Consider the following 23,749-nt stretch of genomic DNA (forward strand, 5'->3'; position numbering starts at 1 on the left):
CAAACGTCCTCCATTAGAAGAAGGCACATTTGAATGTGTCCAACCGCAGGGCTAACAAGGTCAACATGTTTACACCGGGAGAGGGCTGCAGGCGTGAGATATTTCTGAAGAAGCAGTGTGTTACATTATTCAGTGTTGATGTAGCGACAGTCTGTATGAGAACGGCACGGCAACACGTTCTGTCACATGCTTAAAAGCCCCATCCCTACTCTGTACACTCCATAATGTAACATCGCTAAGAGGTTGTGTGCTAATTTGTCTGTATCTAAGTGTGTGTGAATGTGTGTGAGGATGCATATGTAGCCTACGCATATATAAATAAGCGAGTGTCTGTCAGTGAACATGCATGCATTTAAGAGTGTATGTGTGTGTGAGTCCAGTGTGTGTGTGTGTGTGTGAGAGTCCAGTGGATGAGTCCAGTGTGTGCGTCCTGTGTGCGTGTGTGAGTCCAGTGTGTGCGTCCTGTGTGTGTGTATGTGTGAGTCCAGTGTGTGCGTGTGTGAGTCCAGTGTGTGTGTGAGTCCAGTGTGTGCGTGTGTGAGTCCAGTGTGTGTGTGAGTCCAGTGTGTGTATGTGTGAGTCCAGTGTGTGCGTGTGTGAGTCCAGTGTGTGCGTCCAGTGTGTGCGTGTGTGAGTCCAGTGTGTGTGTGAGTCCAGTGTGTGCGTGTGTGAGTCCAGTGTGTGTGTGAGTCCAGTGTGTGTATGTGTGAGTCCAGTGTGTGCGTGTGTGAGTCCAGTGTGTGCGTCCAGTGTGTGCGTGTGTGAGTCCAGTGTGTGTGTGAGTCCAGTGTGTGCGTGTGTGAGTCCAGTGTGTGTGTGAGTCCAGTGTGCGCGTGTGTTACCTTTCGCCGGGTTCACGTAAATCCCTGACTTGTACAGCATCTCCTCGTTCTTCCAGTCCTGGTTCCTCAGGACAGTCTTGAGGCTCAGCAGCAGCACCAGAGCAGCGCTGCAGTACAGCAGCAGGGTCCTCGCCGACCTCCTCCTCACGCGCACACACAACGCCCGCAGCCCCACCGACACCAGCAGGCAGAAGCCCATGCTGGGGATGTACAGCACCCTCTCGGCCACCACGAAGCCCACGTAGAAGAACAGGTTGGTGGCAGGGAGGAAGGGGATGGCCAGCAGGCCCAGGGAGAACACCACCACGTTCTCCGTGGTGGGGAGGGGAGTCCTGGGCGGCGCGGGGTGCTTTTTGGTACCGTTCTGTGTGCAGGCGTGAGGTTCCGCGTGAGAGTTTGTGTGTTCCTGCTCAGGGGGGTGGTAGCTGTGTCCGTTCGTGGCAGACTTGCCGTTAGTCACGCAGTGAGCTTTGCCGTTGGTCTCCTTGCCCTTGGCCTGGCGAGTGCGCAGACCCATCCAGGCCAGGAGGACCAAGCACACATAGAAGGCCACGCTGTGAAGGTTCCTCCAATCGCCAAAGCCCCTGATCAGAGGCACGGCGTCCATGGACCAATCAAAGCTCAGGGTGTCGGGGCAGAGGAGGAGCCAGAGATTGACTGCGGGCAGATAGAGGAAGGTGAGCGCCCGCGTGAGCAGGGAGGGGGAGTCAGCCGCAGGGTTGTCCGAGTTGGAGAAGTTCGGGGGTTTGTTGCCCATCCAGTACAGCCTGCAGGCCAGCAGGACGGCCCCGCAGACGGCCAACAGCAGCACGCTCAGCAGCAGGTGGACGTTTCTCCTCTGGAAGACACGAAACACAAGCACACGGCTGAAACACAGCCGCCAGGCAACACTGGCAACAGGAGCTAAACTGTTTTGAGAGCGGACAGCCAAAGTCGTTTTCTGGTTGGTTTGTGATTTTTCGGACTGTCTGAGTTGGATTTCGCGCCAAATCGTAAATTGAGCGTAAGACTGAGTATAATGTTGATTTCTGACCTCACGTCAACTGCAACAACAACAGAACATTCTACAGTTATTTAAAGCCTAAAACAGTGGACATTTGTGTAATGCAATCTGGAACTAAAGCTGTTGTTCATGCACCATTTGGCCAGCCAAGAGTTTTAAGCAGCTTTAAAGCATGTTTCCAGAAACAAGAAATACAATGCTTTTGCTGTAACTGTTTCATTTCTGGGTGTTCAAACTGGTTTTAATTACCTCTGTACAGGAATATATCAGTTAACAGTCAGTTTCATTGTTAAGGGAAATTGTGACTGTTGCAGCCAAAACAACCACGGTTGAATGAACTGACTGTTACAATTGAATGTGAACAAGTGGACCTCAGGTTATTTAATACATTTCAATTAATCTCTGTTGTCTTTTCACGCAGCACACCTGGCCAACATGGATACGTCAAAATGAAATGTAAAATACGACCCTGCAGATGACTCCACCTCCATTGCAGGCAAGATATTAAACACTTTAGAAATTCCCCCATGGAAATGATCATGAAGTATTTATGGAGTGTTTGAATCTTTTACACTTTGCTGGGGGAGATCGTGAGTTTGGACTATATAGCTCCCAATAGGACTGTTCCACCATTAAGATCAACTAGCCTTTCTTACGGTGTTTATTTTGGAAAGGTCTCTCCTGCTAAAAATCTTTATAGCTTCCTTTTAACAATAACGCTAGCTAGAACATGCAGGTCAACATCCCTTTTTTCCGCACACTTACACTGGAACTGAAGTCACACAATACACATTAACACACACACACACACACACACACACTATAGACCAACGCTCAAGACGGTGTCAATAGAAGGGTCAGGCAGCCTCTCACAACCAGAGCCTGGAGCGCTAGAACATCTCCAGTGGTCCCCATCACTCCCCAGAGATCTCACCATAAGAAACTCACACATACTGTATACATTTCCAACCCAGCACTAATTTCCTGCTAAGATCTGTGCACATATCCCTACGCACCATGGAAAGTCCCGTCAATTCTAAACAACGATGACACAAAATGACATCAGTCTATTATAGTGTGTCCTTTATCTCTGGCGGCCTAGGGGAATGACATGACACGTCTATGATTGTGCACTGCTCTGGGACTGGCCTATCGATTCCTGTCCTGTCTTTTGTCCGGACTGATTGATTCAGAGAGCAGAGGCATGTATGCTCAGGGGGAACCCGACCAGGGGACAACTCTTCCTCTCATCACACTAATGAATAGAACTGACAAAGAGAGGAGAGGAGCAGAGAGGAGATCAGAGAGGAGGCCCCATCATTAACAGTGACCAGCCATTAATAGTGCCCCCAGTTGGGGGAAAAAACAGTTTTATGATTTCATGTATTATTGTTCTACTTCATGTTTCTTATACCTAGAAATACACCGATGCTAACTCAATCTGTCCCTGCTGGGTAGAATCATCTGACACTGATGCCCGGTGTTGTGTAGAGAGGCTCCCAATTGAAACCCTGTGTAAGGTCAGCCCTGTCAGAGGCACGGGGAGGAGCCTGACAAACCGCTCTCTATTCCAGAGGTCCCTCTGTTGCCTGGCAACGGAAAGGTCGGCGGTTCAATCCATGGCCCGATCCCTCGATGACGCGAGAACTGCTGTCAGGAGTGTGAGGTCGGCTCCGGGGTGAAGCACAGAGGATGGGGAGGTGATCAGGAAGGAGGGAGGACACAGGAAGCCACAGAGCAGCTCTAGAACAGAGATGATCACTTTGCAGAACCCGGTAGGCTACCCCTCAGCCTTACCCCCTTTGGAAAGACCTTCCCTTCAGTCTACTTCCCTACCATCTTCTATGGAAACACAATACACTTGTCCTATGCAGGGAATTAATTACTGTCCTGAAAGGCAACAGGACAACGTTTATCACTCTATACTATAGTGTGTAGTCTGCCTCTGGACCTCATAGGAAACTCTGAGGACTAGGGTGAGGGTAGAGTCGCCTTTACAATCAACAAGTCAGTTGCGTTATACAGGATTCTGCAATAGATACACTGTTCTCAACAGAAATAGTAGGTCAACATCACTAGATGGATGTTTGGAGGGCAGGTAGACTACCTCTGGTCCTGAGGTTAATGCCAGAGCTGTGGATGACAGTCTCCTGGGATAGAGACTGGAAGGAATGCACCAGGAATAGTTGAGCTGACAGCTAAGGGATTAACTCATGTCTGACTTATAACAGGAATAAACAGCCAACATAGCATTATGGTCAATGTCATTGCCCTCTCACCCTCTCTGTCACTGTGACACAGACACTCTGCATCTTACCCTTTAAAGATGGCCTTCATAGTGACACACCACTATCACTATAAGAGGCTTATGGAAAAGATCCTTCCTATGCTGGACAGCCAAAAGGACAACCATTGTGACAGGGCAGGCATGGGTAGATATGTCAGGGTATGTGTAGTGTCACATACATGACAGAAGCAACTTGGTCCTACAGAGAGATGTTCAATACAAGGTCTAACAATTGTATTAGTGCTATGAGTTCTGAGGGGAGTGTAAACTAAGCAAAAAATATGTTGCTGTGGAGCTATGTTGGATGTAGCACAGACAAATTCTAGCTTCGAACTGAAATATTACAGGTATAAAGTGGATCGCATGAACAGGACAGTTATGCTTTAATACAGATATAAATCAACAGGAAGAGTAATGCAAAAAGATTCTTCTCTCTAGCACCATTACACACAGATTGCCTGTCTAACATCTTTCGTCTGAACTTCCCATGAACCTGTTGGACATCCTCTTTAAAACTCAAACACATTCATCTCTCCAAACAATTACTAGCGGAATGCCGCTTTGTAGCCTCACAATAGAAATAACTCAGACGACCTACTCGAAATAAGAGCGTGTGTACTGAACAGTGCAGCAGCCTCAAAACAGGGCGTCAACCAGCAAGGTCAGAATCATGGTGTTAATACTATCACCACCACTGGAGATCCAGACTGGCATGCGAGGGGCTCCACAGCAGGGCTCTCCCTAATTAGGGGCTTAAGACGCCCTGTCCTCCAGCCCCACCAGGGGGGAGATGCAGTTGGAGAGGACACAGAGGGGCTCCATGAGATGGGAAATGGGACTAGGGTCGAGTCCCATTGAGCTGGCTCGAACCCACCCTAAGCTGCACGGCAGTCCACCCAAGAACCAGACCTCACCCACCTGGAGAGCCAGGGAGCGGGTCTGTTCTGGCAAGGCAGGGCACACAGTGGTGAGGCTCATCTGGCTGTGAGTAACTGATTGCCATATACGCTACCTGGCCCTGTGACAAATGACTATGTCATCCAGACTCCTCTCTTGCCCTGCTGTGGTACACTACACACACATCACCATGCCTGCTAACCACAACCACACTGCCTGCTTCGTATTTGCATACAGTATGTTTGGCAGATAGTCTCTGCTAAATGCAAGCCAAGCCTTAAGGCAGTTTCAACAACATGGAACAGACCTTTATTAACATTTCCATGGAAAACATGTGTGGCCCTTGGCCCTTGCCATTATATTCTCAACAAACCGGAGCTGTTTCAGGCTGAGCAGTCAGACTGACAGTGCAGGGTAGATTCAGACTGGTGGGCTGGGGTACCGTCAGCATGTTGCAGACCTCTGTACACTGACTGTGGAGCTGTCACCATGATCTCTTTAAGCAAACAAACACAAGCATCTCCCTAATATGCCTCCCATTAAAAATGTCTGCCTTTCAAAAGCACAAGTTCAATTACGGGGCCCAGCATGAGGTCCGAGGGCCCTGGCCCCATTCTGCTGAGGGCCCAGAAATTCCAGTTTTGTCCCCTTTTGTCCATAATCCAGTTTAGCTTGAAATAAGTGGTTTAGCACAACCCGGTAGGAGGCAGGAAGCCTTTGTGTCCCTCTTTTCTGTTCCTTTTTATTTCAGGCTCAATCAGTTCGGAACTGAAACAATTGACTCTTTTATGAGGCAGGCATGTGAAGAAAATATCCTTGGAGATGAAGTGCAAAATAGACTAATTACAGAAACTCCGTTTATTCTCTTTGCACGCCTTTCTTCCAAACACTTGGGGTGGAAAATGAGCGGGAAAACATTTCAATCAGAAAGGGTTTCAAGAGCGACTGGTGAGCGGAGAGAGATACGTGCTGTGCCATTGATTAGACCCTGGGTCTGGAATGGGCCCTCAAAGAAAAATAAATCATTTGTGGCAACTCAAGTTTTTTCTCACACACACGCACGCACGCACACACACACACACACACATTGAAGCACACATCTCCTTCACTCATTGACACATGGCCCCATACTAATTTGCCCAGCACCAATCCGGACTAGTTGAGGCAAAGGTCCTTTGTGTCACCTTGGATTGCCCACCTACCAAGCAGATACTGGGATAGGAAGCAGGGGTGAATCAGATCAGATACTGTACCCTGGTCTGACCTATCCATTCATCCTGGCCTTCACTCAAACCCAGTATCAACAGAGATAATCCCTCTCAGAAGGACTAGGAAGGATGTAGCCTAGGTCGTATGGATAAAACAAACCTACTAGACATTTACAAGGTGCTCTGTGAATAACATAATACATTCAAATAGAAATGCAAATCCAAGTACTCCAGGACTGACAAGGAGCTCATATCCATCACTCGTCATGGAAACCAGAGACAACCATCCAACCCCTTTTCATGTAGAGACACACTCTGCATCTGAAGGAGAACTCCCAGGCTACGTTTTCACACGATGGGAAAGATCCTCGCTAAAGATCACAGCATCAACAGCAGAGGGTTTGAGGGAAGTGACACCTCCCCCACATTCGATCAAACGAATATGACACGTTCACAGCTGCAGCGGGTTACGTGATAACAATGTGGACGTCTGCATGGCATGAAGGTCAACCACAACCAGTGCACCCCCAACCCTCCCTAACCCCAACCCTTATCAGCCATGTTGAAAGGGTTCTGTCAGCAAGGACAGCAACTCATAGTGTAAAACACATGACAGAACATGATAAGAACTGGGGCTATATTGCTTCCTTAATGTGTTGAGAATTAGGAACAGCTCTCGCACAGTGTATTCAAGATAACTCCAATTGTTCCACTTTGACTACTTGGAACTATATAACTACATAATGAAGAGACTTTAAATGCTCCAATTAAGTCACCAACTTTTATGGCTTGTTATGGAAATTGGGGCAGAGCTTGAGGATTGTTCTGCATTTAATGATGTTGTCCCCATGATTAGAGAGAAAGACGGAGCATGTTACTCTGTAGAATAACAGACACCGAGTACATACATGTAAGTGTCTGTTCCCGGAGTTAGGTGGAAATCAAAGTAGGTTGTGAGAATGTAAAAACTGACAGTTGTAAAATTGACACATGGATGATGTCAGAACCTTGAAATTGATCACCCTTTACACATGGCCAAGCGTGACCTGACCTCACGTGGACCATGTTTGTCGGGGTCAAGGACCACATGTTCTCAGGGTTTAAACGGTCAACCTCCTCAGCAGGAACCTGCTCAGCAGTGCTCTTGTTCAAAGCGTTTAACCTGAATGACCTCATCTCACAGCGAACACAGTCAGCTGACTCTGGAACCCATAATCCACCATTCACCTGGGAGGGGGAGGAGTCAATGATGGAACCAGCCCAGACAGAGGCAGGGAGCAGGCCAAAGAGGAGCAGGAATCTGCTTGAAATAAAACCTGACATGTATTGACTGTGAAACATTAAAGATGAGAGGAATGAAAATACTGATTTCCAGGAGAAAAGAAGGGCTTTGATGGAGGGACGAGGAAAGAGGGCAGCTCTTCAAGCAACTCGGCATCCACCTGACCAAATGAATGGTATCTAGATGATACGCCACGACAAGTTAAGCAGCAAAGCTGAATTTTTATGTTTGCTTCTGGCTGTGATTAGGCTCTGGCTGTGATTAGGCTCTGTGTGAGAGTCTGTAAGCAGGTCTAACCTCAGGTAGATCTCCCGGAGGAGATTCCATATTGGATACCCTGAATGGACCCCAGCAGATGTTCAGATGGTCAGGTCACATTTACGAAAATCCCCATAGCAACCCTTGTACATGACCCATAGGATTCTAGCACTAACCTCTATCTTTCTCTGTCTCTTCCTAGCTCTAATTACATACACCCCTTGTCACATGGACAGACAGAGACGATTACACACGGTCCCATTTGATGTTCCCTCTAATCATCCATTTCACATATTTCACACATGCACAGGCACCACACACACACGCACACAATGTGTGGAAATTGATCTTTGCCAAAGACATATGAGCCAGGTTGGAGGGTCAGTGGGTTCTCTCTCCCTTTCTACCTCCTCCTATAATCAGAGCCCATTAGTGCCCTCAGCAGCAGTCGCAATCAGCCGCAGCAATCTGAAGACCCTCTCTGGGTTTGTGTTAGGGCAAGTGGGACTCTATAAACCCTCTCTGGGAACAGGGCTAAGGAAGGGGCTCTGGAAAGTCTGGGTTGGAGCTGTGTTAGAGGCCAGTGCCGAAGGAGGGTTAGAGGGAGAGAAGTTAAGGGAGGGAGGAAATGACACCCAGCACAGGTCTTGGGAATATGAACAGCCAATCAATGAAAAGATATTCCATTGGTAAGTTTGAGGGAGACTGTAACTTGAGATTATAAGAGCTATAAAGCACTTTATTCCAAAGTAATAATATCAATATTGCTAGATATAAATGAGAAGTTAATACAACAGTTGACTGGAACAATCTAGGAGGTCAAGTACTGACATTATTTTGGCTTGAAGAATCGCTGACTGTCTAATGTTCAAACTGCATGGTCAGAATCTATCAGCAGCAAATTCAAGATCACGTCAATCGCAATTCATCAAAGTCCCTTAAAACAAGGTCAACTGAAACAGCTTTGCATATCTTCATCAGTAGCAGATATTCGCCACGGCCCTTTAGAGAAGAGGGGAAAGGGTCAAAGAAACCAAATGAAAACAGTGAAATGATAGGGAAAACCAGTCTTCAAACAATTCACCAAAAACATTTATTGAGTGAAACCAAAATAAGGGTCCAGAATATAAACTGACAGCCCCCAAATCTTACTTTTTCCTTCCCTGTGTTTATGTACTCTGGGCAGCCCTGCAGTATTCCAAAAGGCTGGGGTCACAGGGGATGTGGAGACAGAGAACGGCTCGGTACCTGATGATAACTCAACCAGATTCTGAATAAGGAATATGAAATGACAAAGACCTGCTTGGTCTTGAGCAGAGTCAACCCTCTGCATGGAGATCCCCCCCCCCTCCTCAGTACAACGGGAGGTCAGGCATCCTCAATACATGAAGGCTTTCCATGGCAGAATACAGTTGTGGTCTTTAAGACAGACTAAAGCACCATGCAGAAGGACAAATATGTTAGAGTTTCCACGATGGCAAAGGGATAACAAATTTGAGAGACAGAAAATATGAGAAAAAAGAGTGAGGAGTAAAGAGTTGCTTAGTAGATTAATCGACTAAGAATAATACTGAGAGCACACTCTTCAATCCAGTGTAAGATGAATACTGTGTTTACAGTATCAAAAATAAGAGATCATATCCACCCTGTGTCATGAAGAGTAATTACGTGAGATGTAAACATTGTGTTGCTTATAAAGCAAACCTTTGATCAGCCTGAGAGTGAAGCATTTGAATCAAAGATGGTCCTAATTCTGCTGGAGAGGTGGGATGCTGTCTTTGTTACTGGGGGAAGATTTTCCACAATTTGTATTGGTGTTTACAAGCAGACTGTCCACTGTGGCTTGGCTACACCACTGTGATAATCATTCCAGTGTGTCACTATGGAGAATATGAGAAATGAGTCTGGGCCAAAGACGATTTATCCCAAATTGCCGGCTGAATGTTTGGGGACAAGAACTGCAACTCAGCAACAAACAAAATATGAGTGTCTGAGTGAAAATAACAGAGAGAGAGAAAAAAAAGAGAGAGAGAAAAAAAAAGAGAGAGAGAGAGAGAGAGAGAGAGAGAGAGAGAGAGAGAGAGAGAGAGAGAGAGAGAGAGAGAAAGATAGAGAGTGAGAGAGAGTGAGAGCGAGAGCGAGAGCGAGAGCGAGAGAGAAAAGACAGATGGAGAGCAGATGTGGAAGATCACTCCATCTTTCACGTCTGTATGGAGAGCTCAACTCTACACGTCTAATGACAGAGTTGAGTATACCATAGCTGTCAACCAGACCAAGATCCCAGTTATTCATTATTGTGCTTACAGGCCAGTCAGCCTGCTATGACGTGGTACGTCGTCTGGGAGGGACACTAAGCATGAGCACTGTGACACTGACAGATATGACTAGGTTGATGCTGGGTCTGGTGAAGGGGTAGGGAGTGGGACTGAGGCTGGGTTTGGTGTAAAGGCTGGGATCACAGACTGGGAACCCAGAAGGCCTTACATGGCCTGGGCCCCATGGACATCGGAAATCATCACAGTAATCACAGAATATATATACATTTATATATATATATATATTTTTTTTAACTCATGCCGTCACATCTGATTGAAGTGTCACCCACTTCATAGGATAAGTCATACCTAGAAGTATTTTAGATGCCAATGGAAGTTCTAGCTGTAAATAACGATGTACGGTAAACAGAGAGAGAGATAGAGGTGCTGTACAGTGTGGACATGCAGCATCCTAAAATAGACCAACTGCTAAAACACACTGCTTTTTGCACTGCATTACAATAATGGTATCTTGTACATTTGTATTTTTTGTAATATTTGTATTTTTGTATTTTTATATTGTAATTTACGGCAACTTATATTTTATTTTATTGTATATTTAATTCTATATTAATCCCACTTAGTACTGCTAGTTTATGTACCCTTAGTATAGATAGTCCACATATTAAAATTGTAGGTATATGTTTATTGTATGCACCTTCCTGCCAAAGCAAATTCCTTGTCTGTGCAAACTTTCATGGCGAATAAATCCCATTCTGATTCTGCTTCATGGTTCACTGAGAAATAAAACACTGCTTCTGACCCTGGGATGTCAAGTTCAACATCTTGCTCTCCCTCTGTCTTTCTTCTCTCTCACTCTCCCTCTTTCTCTCTTTCTATCTCACAAATACACACACACAAACAGATACAGAGAGGCAGAGAGAGACCTCACAATAAGTGCATCCATCCTAGCGGCTCACAAAGGAGCTAGTTTTGGCTGGATGATTTTACACTCAGATGTGAAAAAGGACAAAGGGAACCCTAAACAACTGAGATTGTGATGAAGTAATTGAATCAAGACGGAATACGCATTTAATAATGAATAGAAAGATTAATTGCTTTCAGTTCCAAACAGTGATTTTCTATAATACAAGCCGTTACGCTGAAAAACCCATTAACCTAAGGGCATTTTCTGTACTTTGAAAGACGACATATTGACATGCTATTTTTTAACCATCAAAATACACAAGGAACTGGCCTTCACACAGCCTGAATACGCAGACAGTCTGCTAAGATCGGAGTCATTGTGAAACAGCAGGTCTGTATTCAGTTTAGACAGATGTGTCCCTTTTTGTGTTCCCTCCTCCTGACATTCTGTCTGTTTGTCCCTCTCTCCCTCTCTCTGTCTCTCCCTCTCTCCGTCTGTGTCTCTCCCTCCGCCATGGGGAGGGTCAGGGTCAGGAGTGTTTGGTTGTCACGGACACCATGTGTGTCAGGTTGTCTTATCTCTGACGAGTGTAAGCCGGCCATGAGCTGCCACAGCGCAGTGGCTTCCCATCATGCTCAGGGGGTCTCCGAGCCTCGCCACGCATCCTGAAGCCCGGCAGGGCAGAACAGGAGGCGTCCTGGGAACTCGCACTGACCTCAACATTGTTTGGCACGGCGCTCTATGGCACTCCTCCACATCCGAACGGGTGGGTGCGAGGGCGAGCGGCAGGTGTCTGAGGGTAGGTGAGTGGGGGTAGGCTGGAGGGGGGGTCAGGTGGGAGGAAGAAGACGGGCTGCGTCCACCAGGCCCACTCCATCACATGCTGACAACGGCCATTAGAGCATGGAGGAGCCATCTGTGAAGCTGCGGCTAAACTGGGGAAGGCTCTGTTTCACTTCGACATGTTACACTGCAAGGGCATGCATCTTTTACTGTGCACACAAACACACACACAGCGCGTGTTTTGGCCCCCATCCCCGGGTGTACGACACACTCCCACCTGTGCTCGGCCTCCTTGTCTTTGATGGATCCCTGTGGCCTCACCAGCTCCAGGAACACCTGAGCGCCTGGCTGGGCTAAACTGGTCACGCTCCAACCCCCCCACGGACACATTAAGAGCACAGACACCGTGTCCTTGCAGGGTAGCAACAGAGCACTACATGTGACAGGTGTGAAATGATTTGTTTATGAAAGAAAGAAAAAAACATGACAGATATTCTGGTGTCATACTTGGGAGTAGTGTTGGTCTGGGTTAGGGGAGTTCAACATGGATGAATGAGCTCTACAGACAGCTTCCAGACTGCCCCTGACCTTTAATGGAGAGCACTGTATGAGGAATGAAGATGACGTTACAGTGACAGATCTTGGTGCCCCACAGTGACAATTCAATCCAGCCATCTCTCAGGCAGGAGGCCTTGTGTCCTTGTGGCATAACAGGACATTTCTGTTTACTGTGGCAGGGGAGGGGAAATCGCATCACCACAGACTAAGCCCTTTTTTTGGACAGCCAAAAATGGAGGGCGCCATGTTTCTGAGTGGGTATTGTCTTGTCTTGCGTCCTTCTCTTCAAGACAAGGCTCACCCAGGAGCAGTAAATCACACAAGGCTGTGAAGACCATGACTGAACACAGTCCCTTATTCAGGCTATTACAAAGAAGCTGCTCCGTTTGTCCGTTTTGGATGGTTCAACTGGGAAAGTTACACTATGTTGGAACTTTCGGAAGTTGAAAGTACAGAAAAAACCCTCCTTTTAAACTAAATCAGGGCCATTCATCAAAAGAAAACAATTCTAATTTCAGTGTCACATAAAATGTTTACCCAAAGTATGTTTACACAAAAATCATGGGGTAAACAATATTTTGTCTGTTTTTTTGTCTTACCAACTCACTCGAATTACAGAACTATGTCACACAGTTGTCGAAACATTTACTTTAATAGCTAACCAACAAAGAAATGTGTTGTGGAAAAACAGCCCAGATGCCAAGTCCCGAGGAGAAGTTTTACTGCACCACATTAATGAATCAACATTGTGAGATCATATTGAATAGCACAACTCAAATGCCAAACTAGGTGTACTAATCGTATCTAGCTTCAGTATCTGTTATTGAAAATGAGCCTGTTAACCAGTTCCACACAGAAAATTAGCTCATAAAGAGCATTTTTTTCCACATAAAGATAGCTCAGTTACACGACACTTTTAGCTGCTGCCAACATGTCTTATACTGGGATACTAGTAAAGTATTTGGTAGGAGCTAGCATGCTTTTATAAAACACAACAATTATATTCAAAGGCCATACACTGTTGTAAAAGAGGAGCCTGAACAAACAAATCTGACAACTTTAAATATGATTTCTGAGTTTTTAGTAGCCTACAGTACAAGTCTTAGCTGCATGATTTCAAAGGATTCCTCATTGTAGCTAGTCTTGTAGCTCCGTACCTTCAGAGTAGCTACATAACTCTATAAAGCTGTTGGATTTCCCCTGTGTAAACTATGGACATGTTCCCATCCATACAGACACCTCAATGGAGTGTGAAAGGAAATAAGCCTGCGCAAATGTTTGTGGCAGGATAACAGGTTGTTAGCCATCAACCCCCCCCCGCCGCCGCCCCCAATCAGCTGATTAGACAGACAGAAACCATGCATGGTTGCAGAACGTCAACCGAAGGCAGCTCTTTAAAGTTCCGTGACGGCGAGATGGCTGACTTTCATTGGCTGTAGGAGACCCATGGTGGTTGTTTTTCCTTCCAGAGGGGCGGTGAGCGGCAGGAGGAAGCCCTCCAAGAGTTCTCTCAGGTCTCTCAATAAAACCTCCCCTGTGCCCTGGGACCCGAGGCTGCCAGGAGCTGCAAACCTACATGTGCTCCTTCGCTTACTGTACAGAACACTCCGTCCGACTCGCTTCCCTCTTCCCCTCCATGGTTCTCTCTCACACTCTTCTTTCTCTCTCCCCACAGCGTTTGTGTTTCTCTTTCTCCTCGAGACGGTTTTCTGCTCGACTAAAACAAAACGCCGAATGCACAACGTCGGCGTATTCCACGGCAAAGAAACAGAGACATAATTTTAACAACACTACACAACATTATAGCTCTGGATGAGAGCTTCTGCTAAATGACTAAATGTATAGTGGTGAGCATGTTCATTTGTCACCTGCTCTCTTCTCAAACTGATACTTCAGCAGATTTCAAATGCTTTCTTGCGAGAGAAAATGCTTTCTTGCAAGTGTCTTCAATTAGAATGAATGGTGTTTCTAATATGCACCACTCACTTAGCATACCTAAACCGAAATTCATCCTAGTGAGCATATAACTGACTGTTTCACAGTGCGCTGGGAAATGCGAGAGTGCTCAGTCGTCAGAGACAGCAGGCAGAAAAATTGTGTCGATATCCAAACTGACATTCTAGAATATACTAATTGCTGACCTAAAATCCATTCTCCAGCGTACAGGCTAGCGCTAACCCAGCCTCACTCCCATTTTGCCCTGAGGAAAACCTCCTATTGATTATTATCACTCGTGACGAGTGGTTTACGCATACCAGACTCATGCTAACTCGGGTGGTGCTGCCAGCTCCTAAAGCATGCCACTGACAAATCAGGCCTCAGCTGTGCTCCAAATCAATCACATCTAAATGGAAACTGGTGACGTGTAGTAAATCTGGTGCACACATAATGTGCCAGGGCATGAGATGAGCCCAGGCCCAGGTCCTGCCAGCCTTGTGTAAGCTGCCTCTCCTTCCCCAGGGAAGGCCTCCACTGGCAGGGTGGACCTATTACTGTGGTCCATTACGAGCAAACACAGAGACAGTCAGCTATAGGCTATCCTCTCCTTGAGCAATATTACCCATCTCCCCTCATCAGCCTCTCTCCGTATGGCCCTTTCTCTCTCTCTTTCTTTCTCACTCTCTCTCTCACTCTCCCTCTAACTCTCCCTCTCACTCTCTCTCTCACTCTCTCTCTCTCTCACTCTCTCTCTCACTCTCTCTCACTCTCCCTCTAACTCTCTCTCTCACTCTCTCTCTCTCTCTCTCTCTCGGTCTCCGCAGCACTCCTCCACACCCCAGTCTTTCTAAAAGACACGTTGTGTCCTCAGCCTGTGTATGTCAGGGTGTTCCAGTGCCATCAGCTCCTCTGGACTCCCTCCCGCTACATTTGTGCACATGTCTGCTTCGATCTGGCCTGACGGGCACAGAGCAGGGGCGGTCACATGACCAGAGAACAGACGCTAAGCACTCCTGACAGGGCGCAGTTGAGAAAAAATCAAATTATTGATGGCTGGTGTGCTTCAACAGAAAACCAGAACCAGGGAGCCTTTGTGAGAGATCTTGCTTTTCAGTTTAATTTGACACACAAGCGCACACACTTAGATGCTGATAGATTCCAAGGCTAATGTTTTGCATGTAAACACAAAACTCCTTGAACATTTGCTTTCATCGTAGCATCATTCATCTCAATAACATTCACTTTACCCTAGTGGCAGACACGTCATTAGCAAATCATCATCCAACTAGCCTGGATGTAATTACTCGCTTATTAGTTAAGTGTTTCTTAATTGGGCTTAAAGACACTGTTAACGCAAGATGAAACACTTGTACATTCAAGATGACAGTCAGATAGGACCACTGGAAGTCTCACTCCACTAACATGGCTCCTTGTCACACTCCACTCATGTCAAATGCACAGCAAAACCAGGACCAGAGTATGACCATAGCTTCCCACTGACTATGGCTGTGTGTGTGTGCGTTGTGTATACAAGAGTATGGGCCTGTTGACTCAAATAAACAAACAGGAGACATGCATTCTCTTTCTTTTCCCAGCTTGTATATTTAACTAGCATAGCGGGGGGGAAACAACAGCTCAATCCGAATCACACAGCTGTACATACATTGGAAAAATGTTTTCCAAATCACATCCCAACGCAAAGGCAAACACACAATGTGAATATCCCCTTTCTGTTTGCGGCCTGCCACTGGGGGCAGCCGGGGTAGGGGAAACAGGAAATGGGAGCCATGCATAACAACCACGGCGTGGACCAACTGTTTACCTTGCAGTAGAGGAGCGTGACGACCTGCCGCAGCTTGAGCCGGTGGAAGACGCAGACGTCGTAGAGGGCGGCCACCGCTAGCACCGTCACCCCCTGCTCCTTCCACAGCATGCTGCAGGCGGCACAGCCCAGGCAGCCCAGGAGCCAGACCCCCCCCGGGCAGCCCGAGGACAGCCCCTCCACGCTGCCCCCAACGTGGCTCCCGCTTCGCCGGCAGCAGTGACGCACGTAGCACAACAGGGACAGCAGGAAGAAGAGGGCGGCTCCAATGTCTGCCCGCCCCACGATCCCGGCCACGGCCTCCGTGTGGACGGGGTGGGAGGCGAACAGTAGCCCGGCCAGCAGGCTCCAGAGGCCCTCCCCCAGGAGCAGGCAGGCCAGCCGGGTGAAGAGCGCCGTCACGGCCCCGTGCAGACCCACGTTGACCAGGTGGTATCCCCAGGGCTCCAGCCCCCCAAGGGCATGGTTGAGGCGGAAGGAGAGGGTGCAGAGCGGGCGGTAGGACTTGTGGCTGCCGCTGTGGGTGAGCAGGGTGCCCCAGAAGTCGTCATAGAAGATGTTGATCCACGGGGTGTCTGGGAGAAGGTCCTGGTTGGTTTTGATTGCGCGGCTGTGGAGAGACGGAGAGAACAAGAGAGAAGGGGAGGGGGGGTTAGAGGGATCTTTCATTTTATCGCACCTTTTTTCATTCTGTCATGTCTCTAACAAAACTCCTGGTTCTCCTGATTAGAGGGGAGGGACACAAAATCTTGAGGCGAAGAACAAGCTGTTCAGGAGCATACATTACGCACCGTTGGAGCGTAATGGAGGTTTTTTCTTTTTTTTTATATGAAGAATGATGCAGCTTTAATAGGGACATCCAGTCCTGAGAGTGGGCATAAACACTGACGTGAAGTGAAGTCTGAGACTCATGGAGCCGGGGGAAATGAATACAGCCATAGTTAGTTCCCACTGACGGCTGTGGACACACCACACCCTTGCCCCAACACAAATAGTCACACAGAGGGAGAGGGAAGGGGGGTCGCCATATAAGCTGCATGGGGACTGAGGGACCAGACCTGTCAATCACGCGTTTGTCTGCAGCTGAGAGCTGGTTATCTCCAAAACAGACCCACCACAATGGGTTGAGAAAGAAGCAGAGCGAGGGATGGGGGAAGCCCGCGGAGGACGGAGGGTGATTAACATGTTTGCATTTGGGGATTTAAGAGCAGCAGGGTCCACAGACAGAATAGGCAGTGTTGATCAGATGTGAGGGACCTCTCTCAGGACCAGGCTGAGGAACCGAGGGGCCCCCCTGGTAGCTCTACGTCAGCCTTCAGCGGGGAGAGGAGGACCGCGCTCCAACGGAAACAGGGACCAGGGAAAGACCTGCTCCTCCTCGTCCCAACAGGGGTAGGTCGACTAGGAGTTCCTCGGTGCTTGTCTGCCCTGGTACAAAAACAGACCTCGCATCCCTTTGTCTGGAGAGCGGAGATGATAGCCATGGAGATGACAGCCATTGAGATGACGCGTGTCCTTGGAGAGCAACGTGTGAGCTCGAGCACAGGCGTGTAATTAACCATGCCTGATGGATGGGACAGGACACGTGTGATAACACACCGGGATGTAATCAGCCCCATGGTGGCCACATTAGCACAAGCAATTAGACACAGAGAGGGAGGAGAGGGGGGGGGGGGGGGGGGGGGGAGAGAAGCAAACAGACAACCGTACAAACACAATAACAAAAGGCAGACAAAGAAAGCTCTCGATGGGAAGTCAAATAAAGAGAGAGACTTAGAGAGCGATAGAAAGAGAGAGAGAAAGAGAGAAAAGTGTAAAGGAGCAATCTATAATATTCTATTTTAGGCTATTTCATCGAATATGTTTCTACATACACTACAGTCACCAATACATCAAAAACATCTCATCCTGGGCCACTAGCAGCAAGCCTATTGGGTCTCGTTGAAGAACAATTATGGGATGGCTTATCCTCTGTCTGAGACACGAATAAATGCAACTTTGTCCTTGGTACATGTAGCATTATTGGAAGGCAGAGATAGATTTGCGAAGGACATGCAGTCTTGTTGGACGTGGCTGGATGTCATGGAGAAGCAACTCTGGTTTCTCTGAGTCCTCAGCCAGCAGGGTGGTGCTGGGCTGCAGAATGCCAGCGGACTTTAGGGCCCAGGGCTGCAGAATGCCAGCGGACTTTAGGGCCCAGGGCTGCAGGCCTACTGCTGGGTTTGTGACTCAGATATGCCAGTTTATTTTCTCTGGCCCATTTGTCAAGTAAAATCTTCACTCTACCGCAAGATGCTCACATAAGAAGCATTAGGGTTCAATTACATCTTTGAACCATTTTGGAGACAAGTGTGTGTGTTTTTTTTTTCATTGCCCATTGCGGTGGGGCCAAAGAGGCCAGATACAGTGTGTATTGCATCTCAACCACTGCGACTGGAGCCGAGACAGAGGTGGAGACCCAAGCCAGCCTGTCAAACCACTACAAGCACTGTGGCTTCCTGAGTCACGCAGCCGAAGGCTCACCTCTCAGATAGTCATCTTACAACAGGCAGGCAACACTCCTGAGCTCTGTGGTTACCAGTCAGTCCCGGGAGGAGATTTACATTTACATTTAGTCATTTAGCAGACGCTCTTATCCAGAGCGACTTACAGTAAGTACAGGGACATTCCCCCCGAGGCAAGTAGGGTGAAGTGCCTTGCCCAAGGACACAACGTAATTTTGCACGGCCGGGAATCGAACTGGCAACCTTCAGATTACTAGCCCGACTCCCTCACCACTCAGCCATCTGACTCCCTGATGGAGATGGAGGGATGTAGAAAGCAGGGAGAGAGCAAGAAGTCTTAAACCCACGTTGCCACAGCGACTACTAAGACCATATACTGGAATTCTGAAGTCAGGCTAACACATTGATATAGCCTAGCGTGTCTTTTTCCTGACAGTTAGGCTTCCAGTGCATGGTCATTCATCCCAGGGCATGGTCATTCATGCGAGATGGTCCTTCTTAAGTCTTGTGATCGAGGATGGACATCATCCCAGGCAGGTTCAGCCTTGCTGAGAAGCCTGCTGGAGTGAAGAGGAAGATTGGGTTTCTCTCTGTGGCTAGGAGGCAGGCGGCAGCCAAGACAGGCAGGACCTCTCAGCGCACTGCAAACCTTTTCCAGCCGGGAGCACATTCCTGCTCCAACCGCACGCCTGCCTGTCGGGTCTCAGAGGATCGCCTGGATCATGTGATCACTCCCAGAATCCCTATTCCCTCGTACAATCCCTTCTCTACCTCCATCCTCCACCAGATATCCAACCCAGCCTCCTTTCCCATGCCCCTCCCCCCTAATCTCAAACCCCTCCACTTGCCATTGTATCCCCCCCCCCCCCCCCCCCCCCCAACTGTCCTTTGACCTTCCACAAAATGGCAATCAGTATCCTCTTCTCCAGCCAACCTCCTTTCACCCAGCCAAGCCCTTGAAAGGTTTTCATTCTTCAAGTCACTAGCCTTCTCTTCACTTGGAAGGTTCTTTGCAAATGTGTCTCATGTTATTCTAATGCCCCTGGATCATATTGCATCAAAACAAACATGCGAGTTGTTAGGCTAATATAAAAGATTAGTGAAACATTCTGAAAGAAACTGTAGATCTTGCAGATGCCAGACAGTTGACAGAGCTGTGTGTAATTCAGTGCTTACAATAGATAAACCTACGCATTTCTGTGGTAGAGGCAGAAACAATATCACTGTGGAGTTAAAAGCAGTCTGTAAACCTCAATGTTTTTAGACAAGTGCTGCATGACTTCATCCAAACAAAGACGTGAGATCCCACCATCCAGAAAAACAAACCTTGTAATGTGCGCCTGGTGTTCATATCATAGGCATGACTAACCATACTCACTGACTCCAAGTCTTTTCAAAGAGGTTCAGTTTCCATACAACTAGTTAACCAAGGGACTGCAATATACTGTACTGCCTGTACTGTATCACACCTAACTCTCATCAGCTAAACAATAAGGAGCTATAACAAAGGTATCCACTTTGACAGTACAAATATGTGTTTTTGCATAGTTTCAAGAGGAAAGGTTGATGTAGCAGGAAATAGTATTGTCCTAAAAGAAATGGCATTGATGTAGAAAAGCTTTCTTGTATACAGTTCTGATCTTGCTAGCGGTGTGCTAGTCCCTCGCACTGTTCCCGGGGGAGCTGGTGTGATGAATACATGAGCAGGGTTTGGTGAAGAACACAATCCCTCTGACTGTGGGATGCCACGTTAAAAGATCATCTCAGATTGAAGATTGATTGACTTTTCCATCGCGTCTGTGGAAATCGGAGAGGTCAGCAGGCCGGCAGAGGCCACAGACAGCAGAGGAGATATTAGATTGGAAAGAAGAGCTGGATTAGTCCAGCTATGCATTTAAGATGAGGGGATGGATCTGAAAGAAAATGTGAAAAAATCCCTTTTGTAAGTGAAAAAGGGAGTGAGAGGAAAAAAGCTCATGTATTGCCTTCTTATAATCCAGCACATTATATTTTATTTTATTATATTTTCGAAAATATATTTCACAAGCATAGAAAGCCTTTTGCACAGAAAGAAAGACAATATAGGCAATGTAGTCTTCCACAAAACAATCTACAATAGTTGTCTATTTATGCCAGCATGTGAACACAGGGAAAAGGAACAACACTGGCATAAGAGAAGAGTGATCTGGACAGTGCCAAGTATGTGTCATCACGCTGTTTCAGTATCTGAAAGAAAGCAGCCATATTTCCAGAATGCCCACAGAGGCCTCTGGGTCATCCACCCAGCAGTGCCACCAGCTCCATTGTCTCGGGTTTCTTCCCATGAGCATTCTAGCAGATCAATAACCACATGCCCAGGGCTGCAAACGAGGGGAGGAGGGATTTGGGGAGAAAATGCTTTCTGTACTTTTGTAATTGGGGAAAAATACAGAGAACTTTCATGGCAAAGATACAATGGAAATTTACTGGACCTTCCTTCGTTTTTGAATCCCTTAGCGTATCTCTATGGTAGACATCAATGTGCCAGTGTTTAATTATTCCATTAGAGATCCAATATAAATGGGATGTTGGTGAATCGGCCAAATCATGAAATAACAGCATTATATCTAATTTCCAACCAAATCAGGAAAAAACACAAGCTTCCTTTCCAAAACAAATTGTGTTCTTATGAGCAAGTCTGGCCAACATTTAACTAAATCTATTCCGCAGAGGTACTCAACACGTTCATCAAAAAGCTTTTCTACTTGTCCTATAACTTACATCGATGTTTGATTTGAGTTGTGTGAAGGAGAGAGTAGATTTCTAGCCAATTCAATGAATTAAATGTTCGGTCAGTCAGTCACTTACCAGTGACACATATGTCACATTTTAATGTCAAATTCATAGACTCAGGACTCCCAAGAAACCATAATCAGGTTTACAGCTCTCAAAACAGTTTTCTAAAACTGTTAGGATTTTTTTGTATAGGGATTTGAATTCATCATGGCTGTTAGACTGAACAAGGGTCTAACTTTCCTGCCTCCCAAGTTCAGGTATCCTACAATCATCATTTCTCAGCAGTGCCAGTTTCCGGGGCGAACATCTGAAGTTGCGTGGCGGTCAGAGGCCCTTACCAGGTGTGAGGGCCACTTACAGGAGCAGAGTGAGGGAGGTACAGCAGGCTGGGTGATAAACAGCCTGATTATTACATCTCATAAATCTGTCAGCATGCACCAGGTTACTGCCGCTGGACTGGGACAACATGGTACCATGAAGCCCCTTTCCATTTCAATCTCTGGCTCCATATTGCCCCTCTCGGAGCAGCTCTTGAGCTGACCAGTGTTGTGGGCAGGTGGAGGAGAGGAGGGATGGTCGTTCCCTGAGGGTATATAAGATGGATGCCCTTTGCCTGGTATACTCATTAGCACACATATTATACACATGCGCTCGCACAAACACACACACACACACACACACACACACCGGAGACCATGACAGGTTGGTGGCGATACATTGGCCCTGCTTTTTAGATTGTGATCAAGAACACTCCAATACACAAACAATTTAACTTAGTTTAACAAAGAGGCCAATTGTACAACTCAATCTGTTTAGTGACAGAATTTACCGACTGCAGAGCACTTAAGACTCTTAATACTGGGAGATTCAGACAAATAAGCTTTATCAGATAACTCTTATCCTTTACTTATCAGTTAAACTATGTTGGCTTACTCTGGCAAGTGTTTCAAGGTCTTTTTCTCCCTCCCCCAGGTTGACCCATGCCTAATGCTGCACCAGACAAGCAGAGGTCTGGCTGGGGGGCCTCCCAGCAGCAGCCCTCTTCTCCACAGGGGTGGCTTTGTCACGCTGAGACCTTTCTGGACGCGCTGTAATAAATTTGTCTTGACTTTTGTTCCCCTTGTGTTTCGGAAGTTCCTCTCTCTCCCTCTCCCATGGACAGGAATATTAATATAGAGAGCTTTTCTCCTCTCTCTCTCCCTCCCTCCCTCCTCTCTCTCTCTCTCTCTCTCTTTTCCTCTCCCTCTCTCTCTCTTCCTCTCTCTCCCTCTCTCCCTCTCTGTTTCTCTCTCTCTCTCTCCTCTCCCCCCGTGTGTCCACTGGTTGCGTGCAAGCACCATCCTGTCCCTTCCGCAGGTCTGTTTCATCACTTGGGCTGAGGGGTTGATGACCCAGAGGATGACTCTGGGATGGATAGATGGGCCACTCTTTCACCAGACGGGACGAGAGCTGCAGCCTAGACCCCCTGTCAGAGCCGCGCTGGGCCAGCCCCAGCAGCCTGTGTCGCCAGGCAGGCGACACCTTACCAGGCCCAGACTGGGCCGTGCCTCTGCCCGCCCCACCCGATGTCAGGGAGGCTTTATGGGCCACAGCAAATACTCAGGCTGGGCCCGGCCATGGCACGCCACTACTGACCCCTCCGCCCCTCTGATGTTTTATGGCTGGAGCGTGAGTGCCGGGAGATAGAGGGAGAGAGAGACAGAATGCCAGCCGAGCAGAAAGGAGAAGACAGGTTTAGCACTCTGACCTCCTCAGGAACCGCCTCACACATGAATCAGTGCCTTTTCCTACAGGCCTGTCCTCTTACTCAAAGAGTCCAGCAACCCACAACATGATTCGGTTACCGTCGTCGGGAACGTAACTGATTTAAATTCAACCATCTTGAAACCCATTACAGAAAAACCACTCTCGCCATTGCATGTAATTATTCACGATAAACATTCGCCTTCTTTAATGGAATCTTTTTCGTAAACAGAGCACCGCGTCTCTGTGCCATGTTTTTTTTCCGTAACCCAAGGAGACCACAGAATTGAGTGGTGGCATATGGGAGGTTCCATATGTGGACATATTCATTATGTAAATGAAAAGGTGGGAGGGGGGGGGGGATTTCCAATGTACTCTTTGTGATCTCATTAGATTCTATCACAGCATGCCTGTGTTCACATGGCCTCCCACCCATCCATACTCTCTGGTCCTCTACCATTAGTGCTGCTGGCCTTAATTGAAGGCACATGTGCAAGGAGATCTCCCCCACAGACAGCCATGAGAGGGATGGCAAGGCTCTCCGTACTACAGAGGAGGGCCTGGGCCAGCCTCGCCTCGCCTGCGTCGCGGGCGGGCGGATCTCTCCAGTCCTGTATCCCTCCAGTGTTACCCCGGTTAGTCCAGCATGTACCTAGGACCCCATCC

General features: G+C 47.5%; 1 protein-coding gene across 2 annotated transcripts in view; it reads right to left on the reverse strand.

Annotated features, from left to right (window-relative positions):
* tmtc2b (transmembrane O-mannosyltransferase targeting cadherins 2b) overlaps positions 1 to 23,749 on the reverse strand; it is a 66,563-nt gene that overhangs the window by 19,776 nt on the left and 23,038 nt on the right. The window contains exons 2-4 of one of the 2 annotated variants that reach the window (XM_067235196.1): positions 16,083 to 16,671; positions 9,695 to 9,714; positions 843 to 1,678 (exon numbers count right to left, since the gene is read on the reverse strand). In XM_067235196.1, coding sequence (XP_067091297.1) covers positions 843 to 1,678; positions 9,695 to 9,714; positions 16,083 to 16,671 — 1,445 coding nt within the window. Of the gene's footprint in view, positions 1 to 842; positions 1,681 to 9,694; positions 9,715 to 16,061; positions 16,672 to 23,749 lie in introns of both variants that reach the window. The other variant, XM_067235195.1, reaches the window with a different exon arrangement.

This window comes from Osmerus mordax, chromosome 4 (genome assembly GCF_038355195.1).
Source record: "Osmerus mordax isolate fOsmMor3 chromosome 4, fOsmMor3.pri, whole genome shotgun sequence".
NCBI classification, from domain to species: Eukaryota; Metazoa; Chordata; class Actinopteri; order Osmeriformes; family Osmeridae; genus Osmerus; species Osmerus mordax.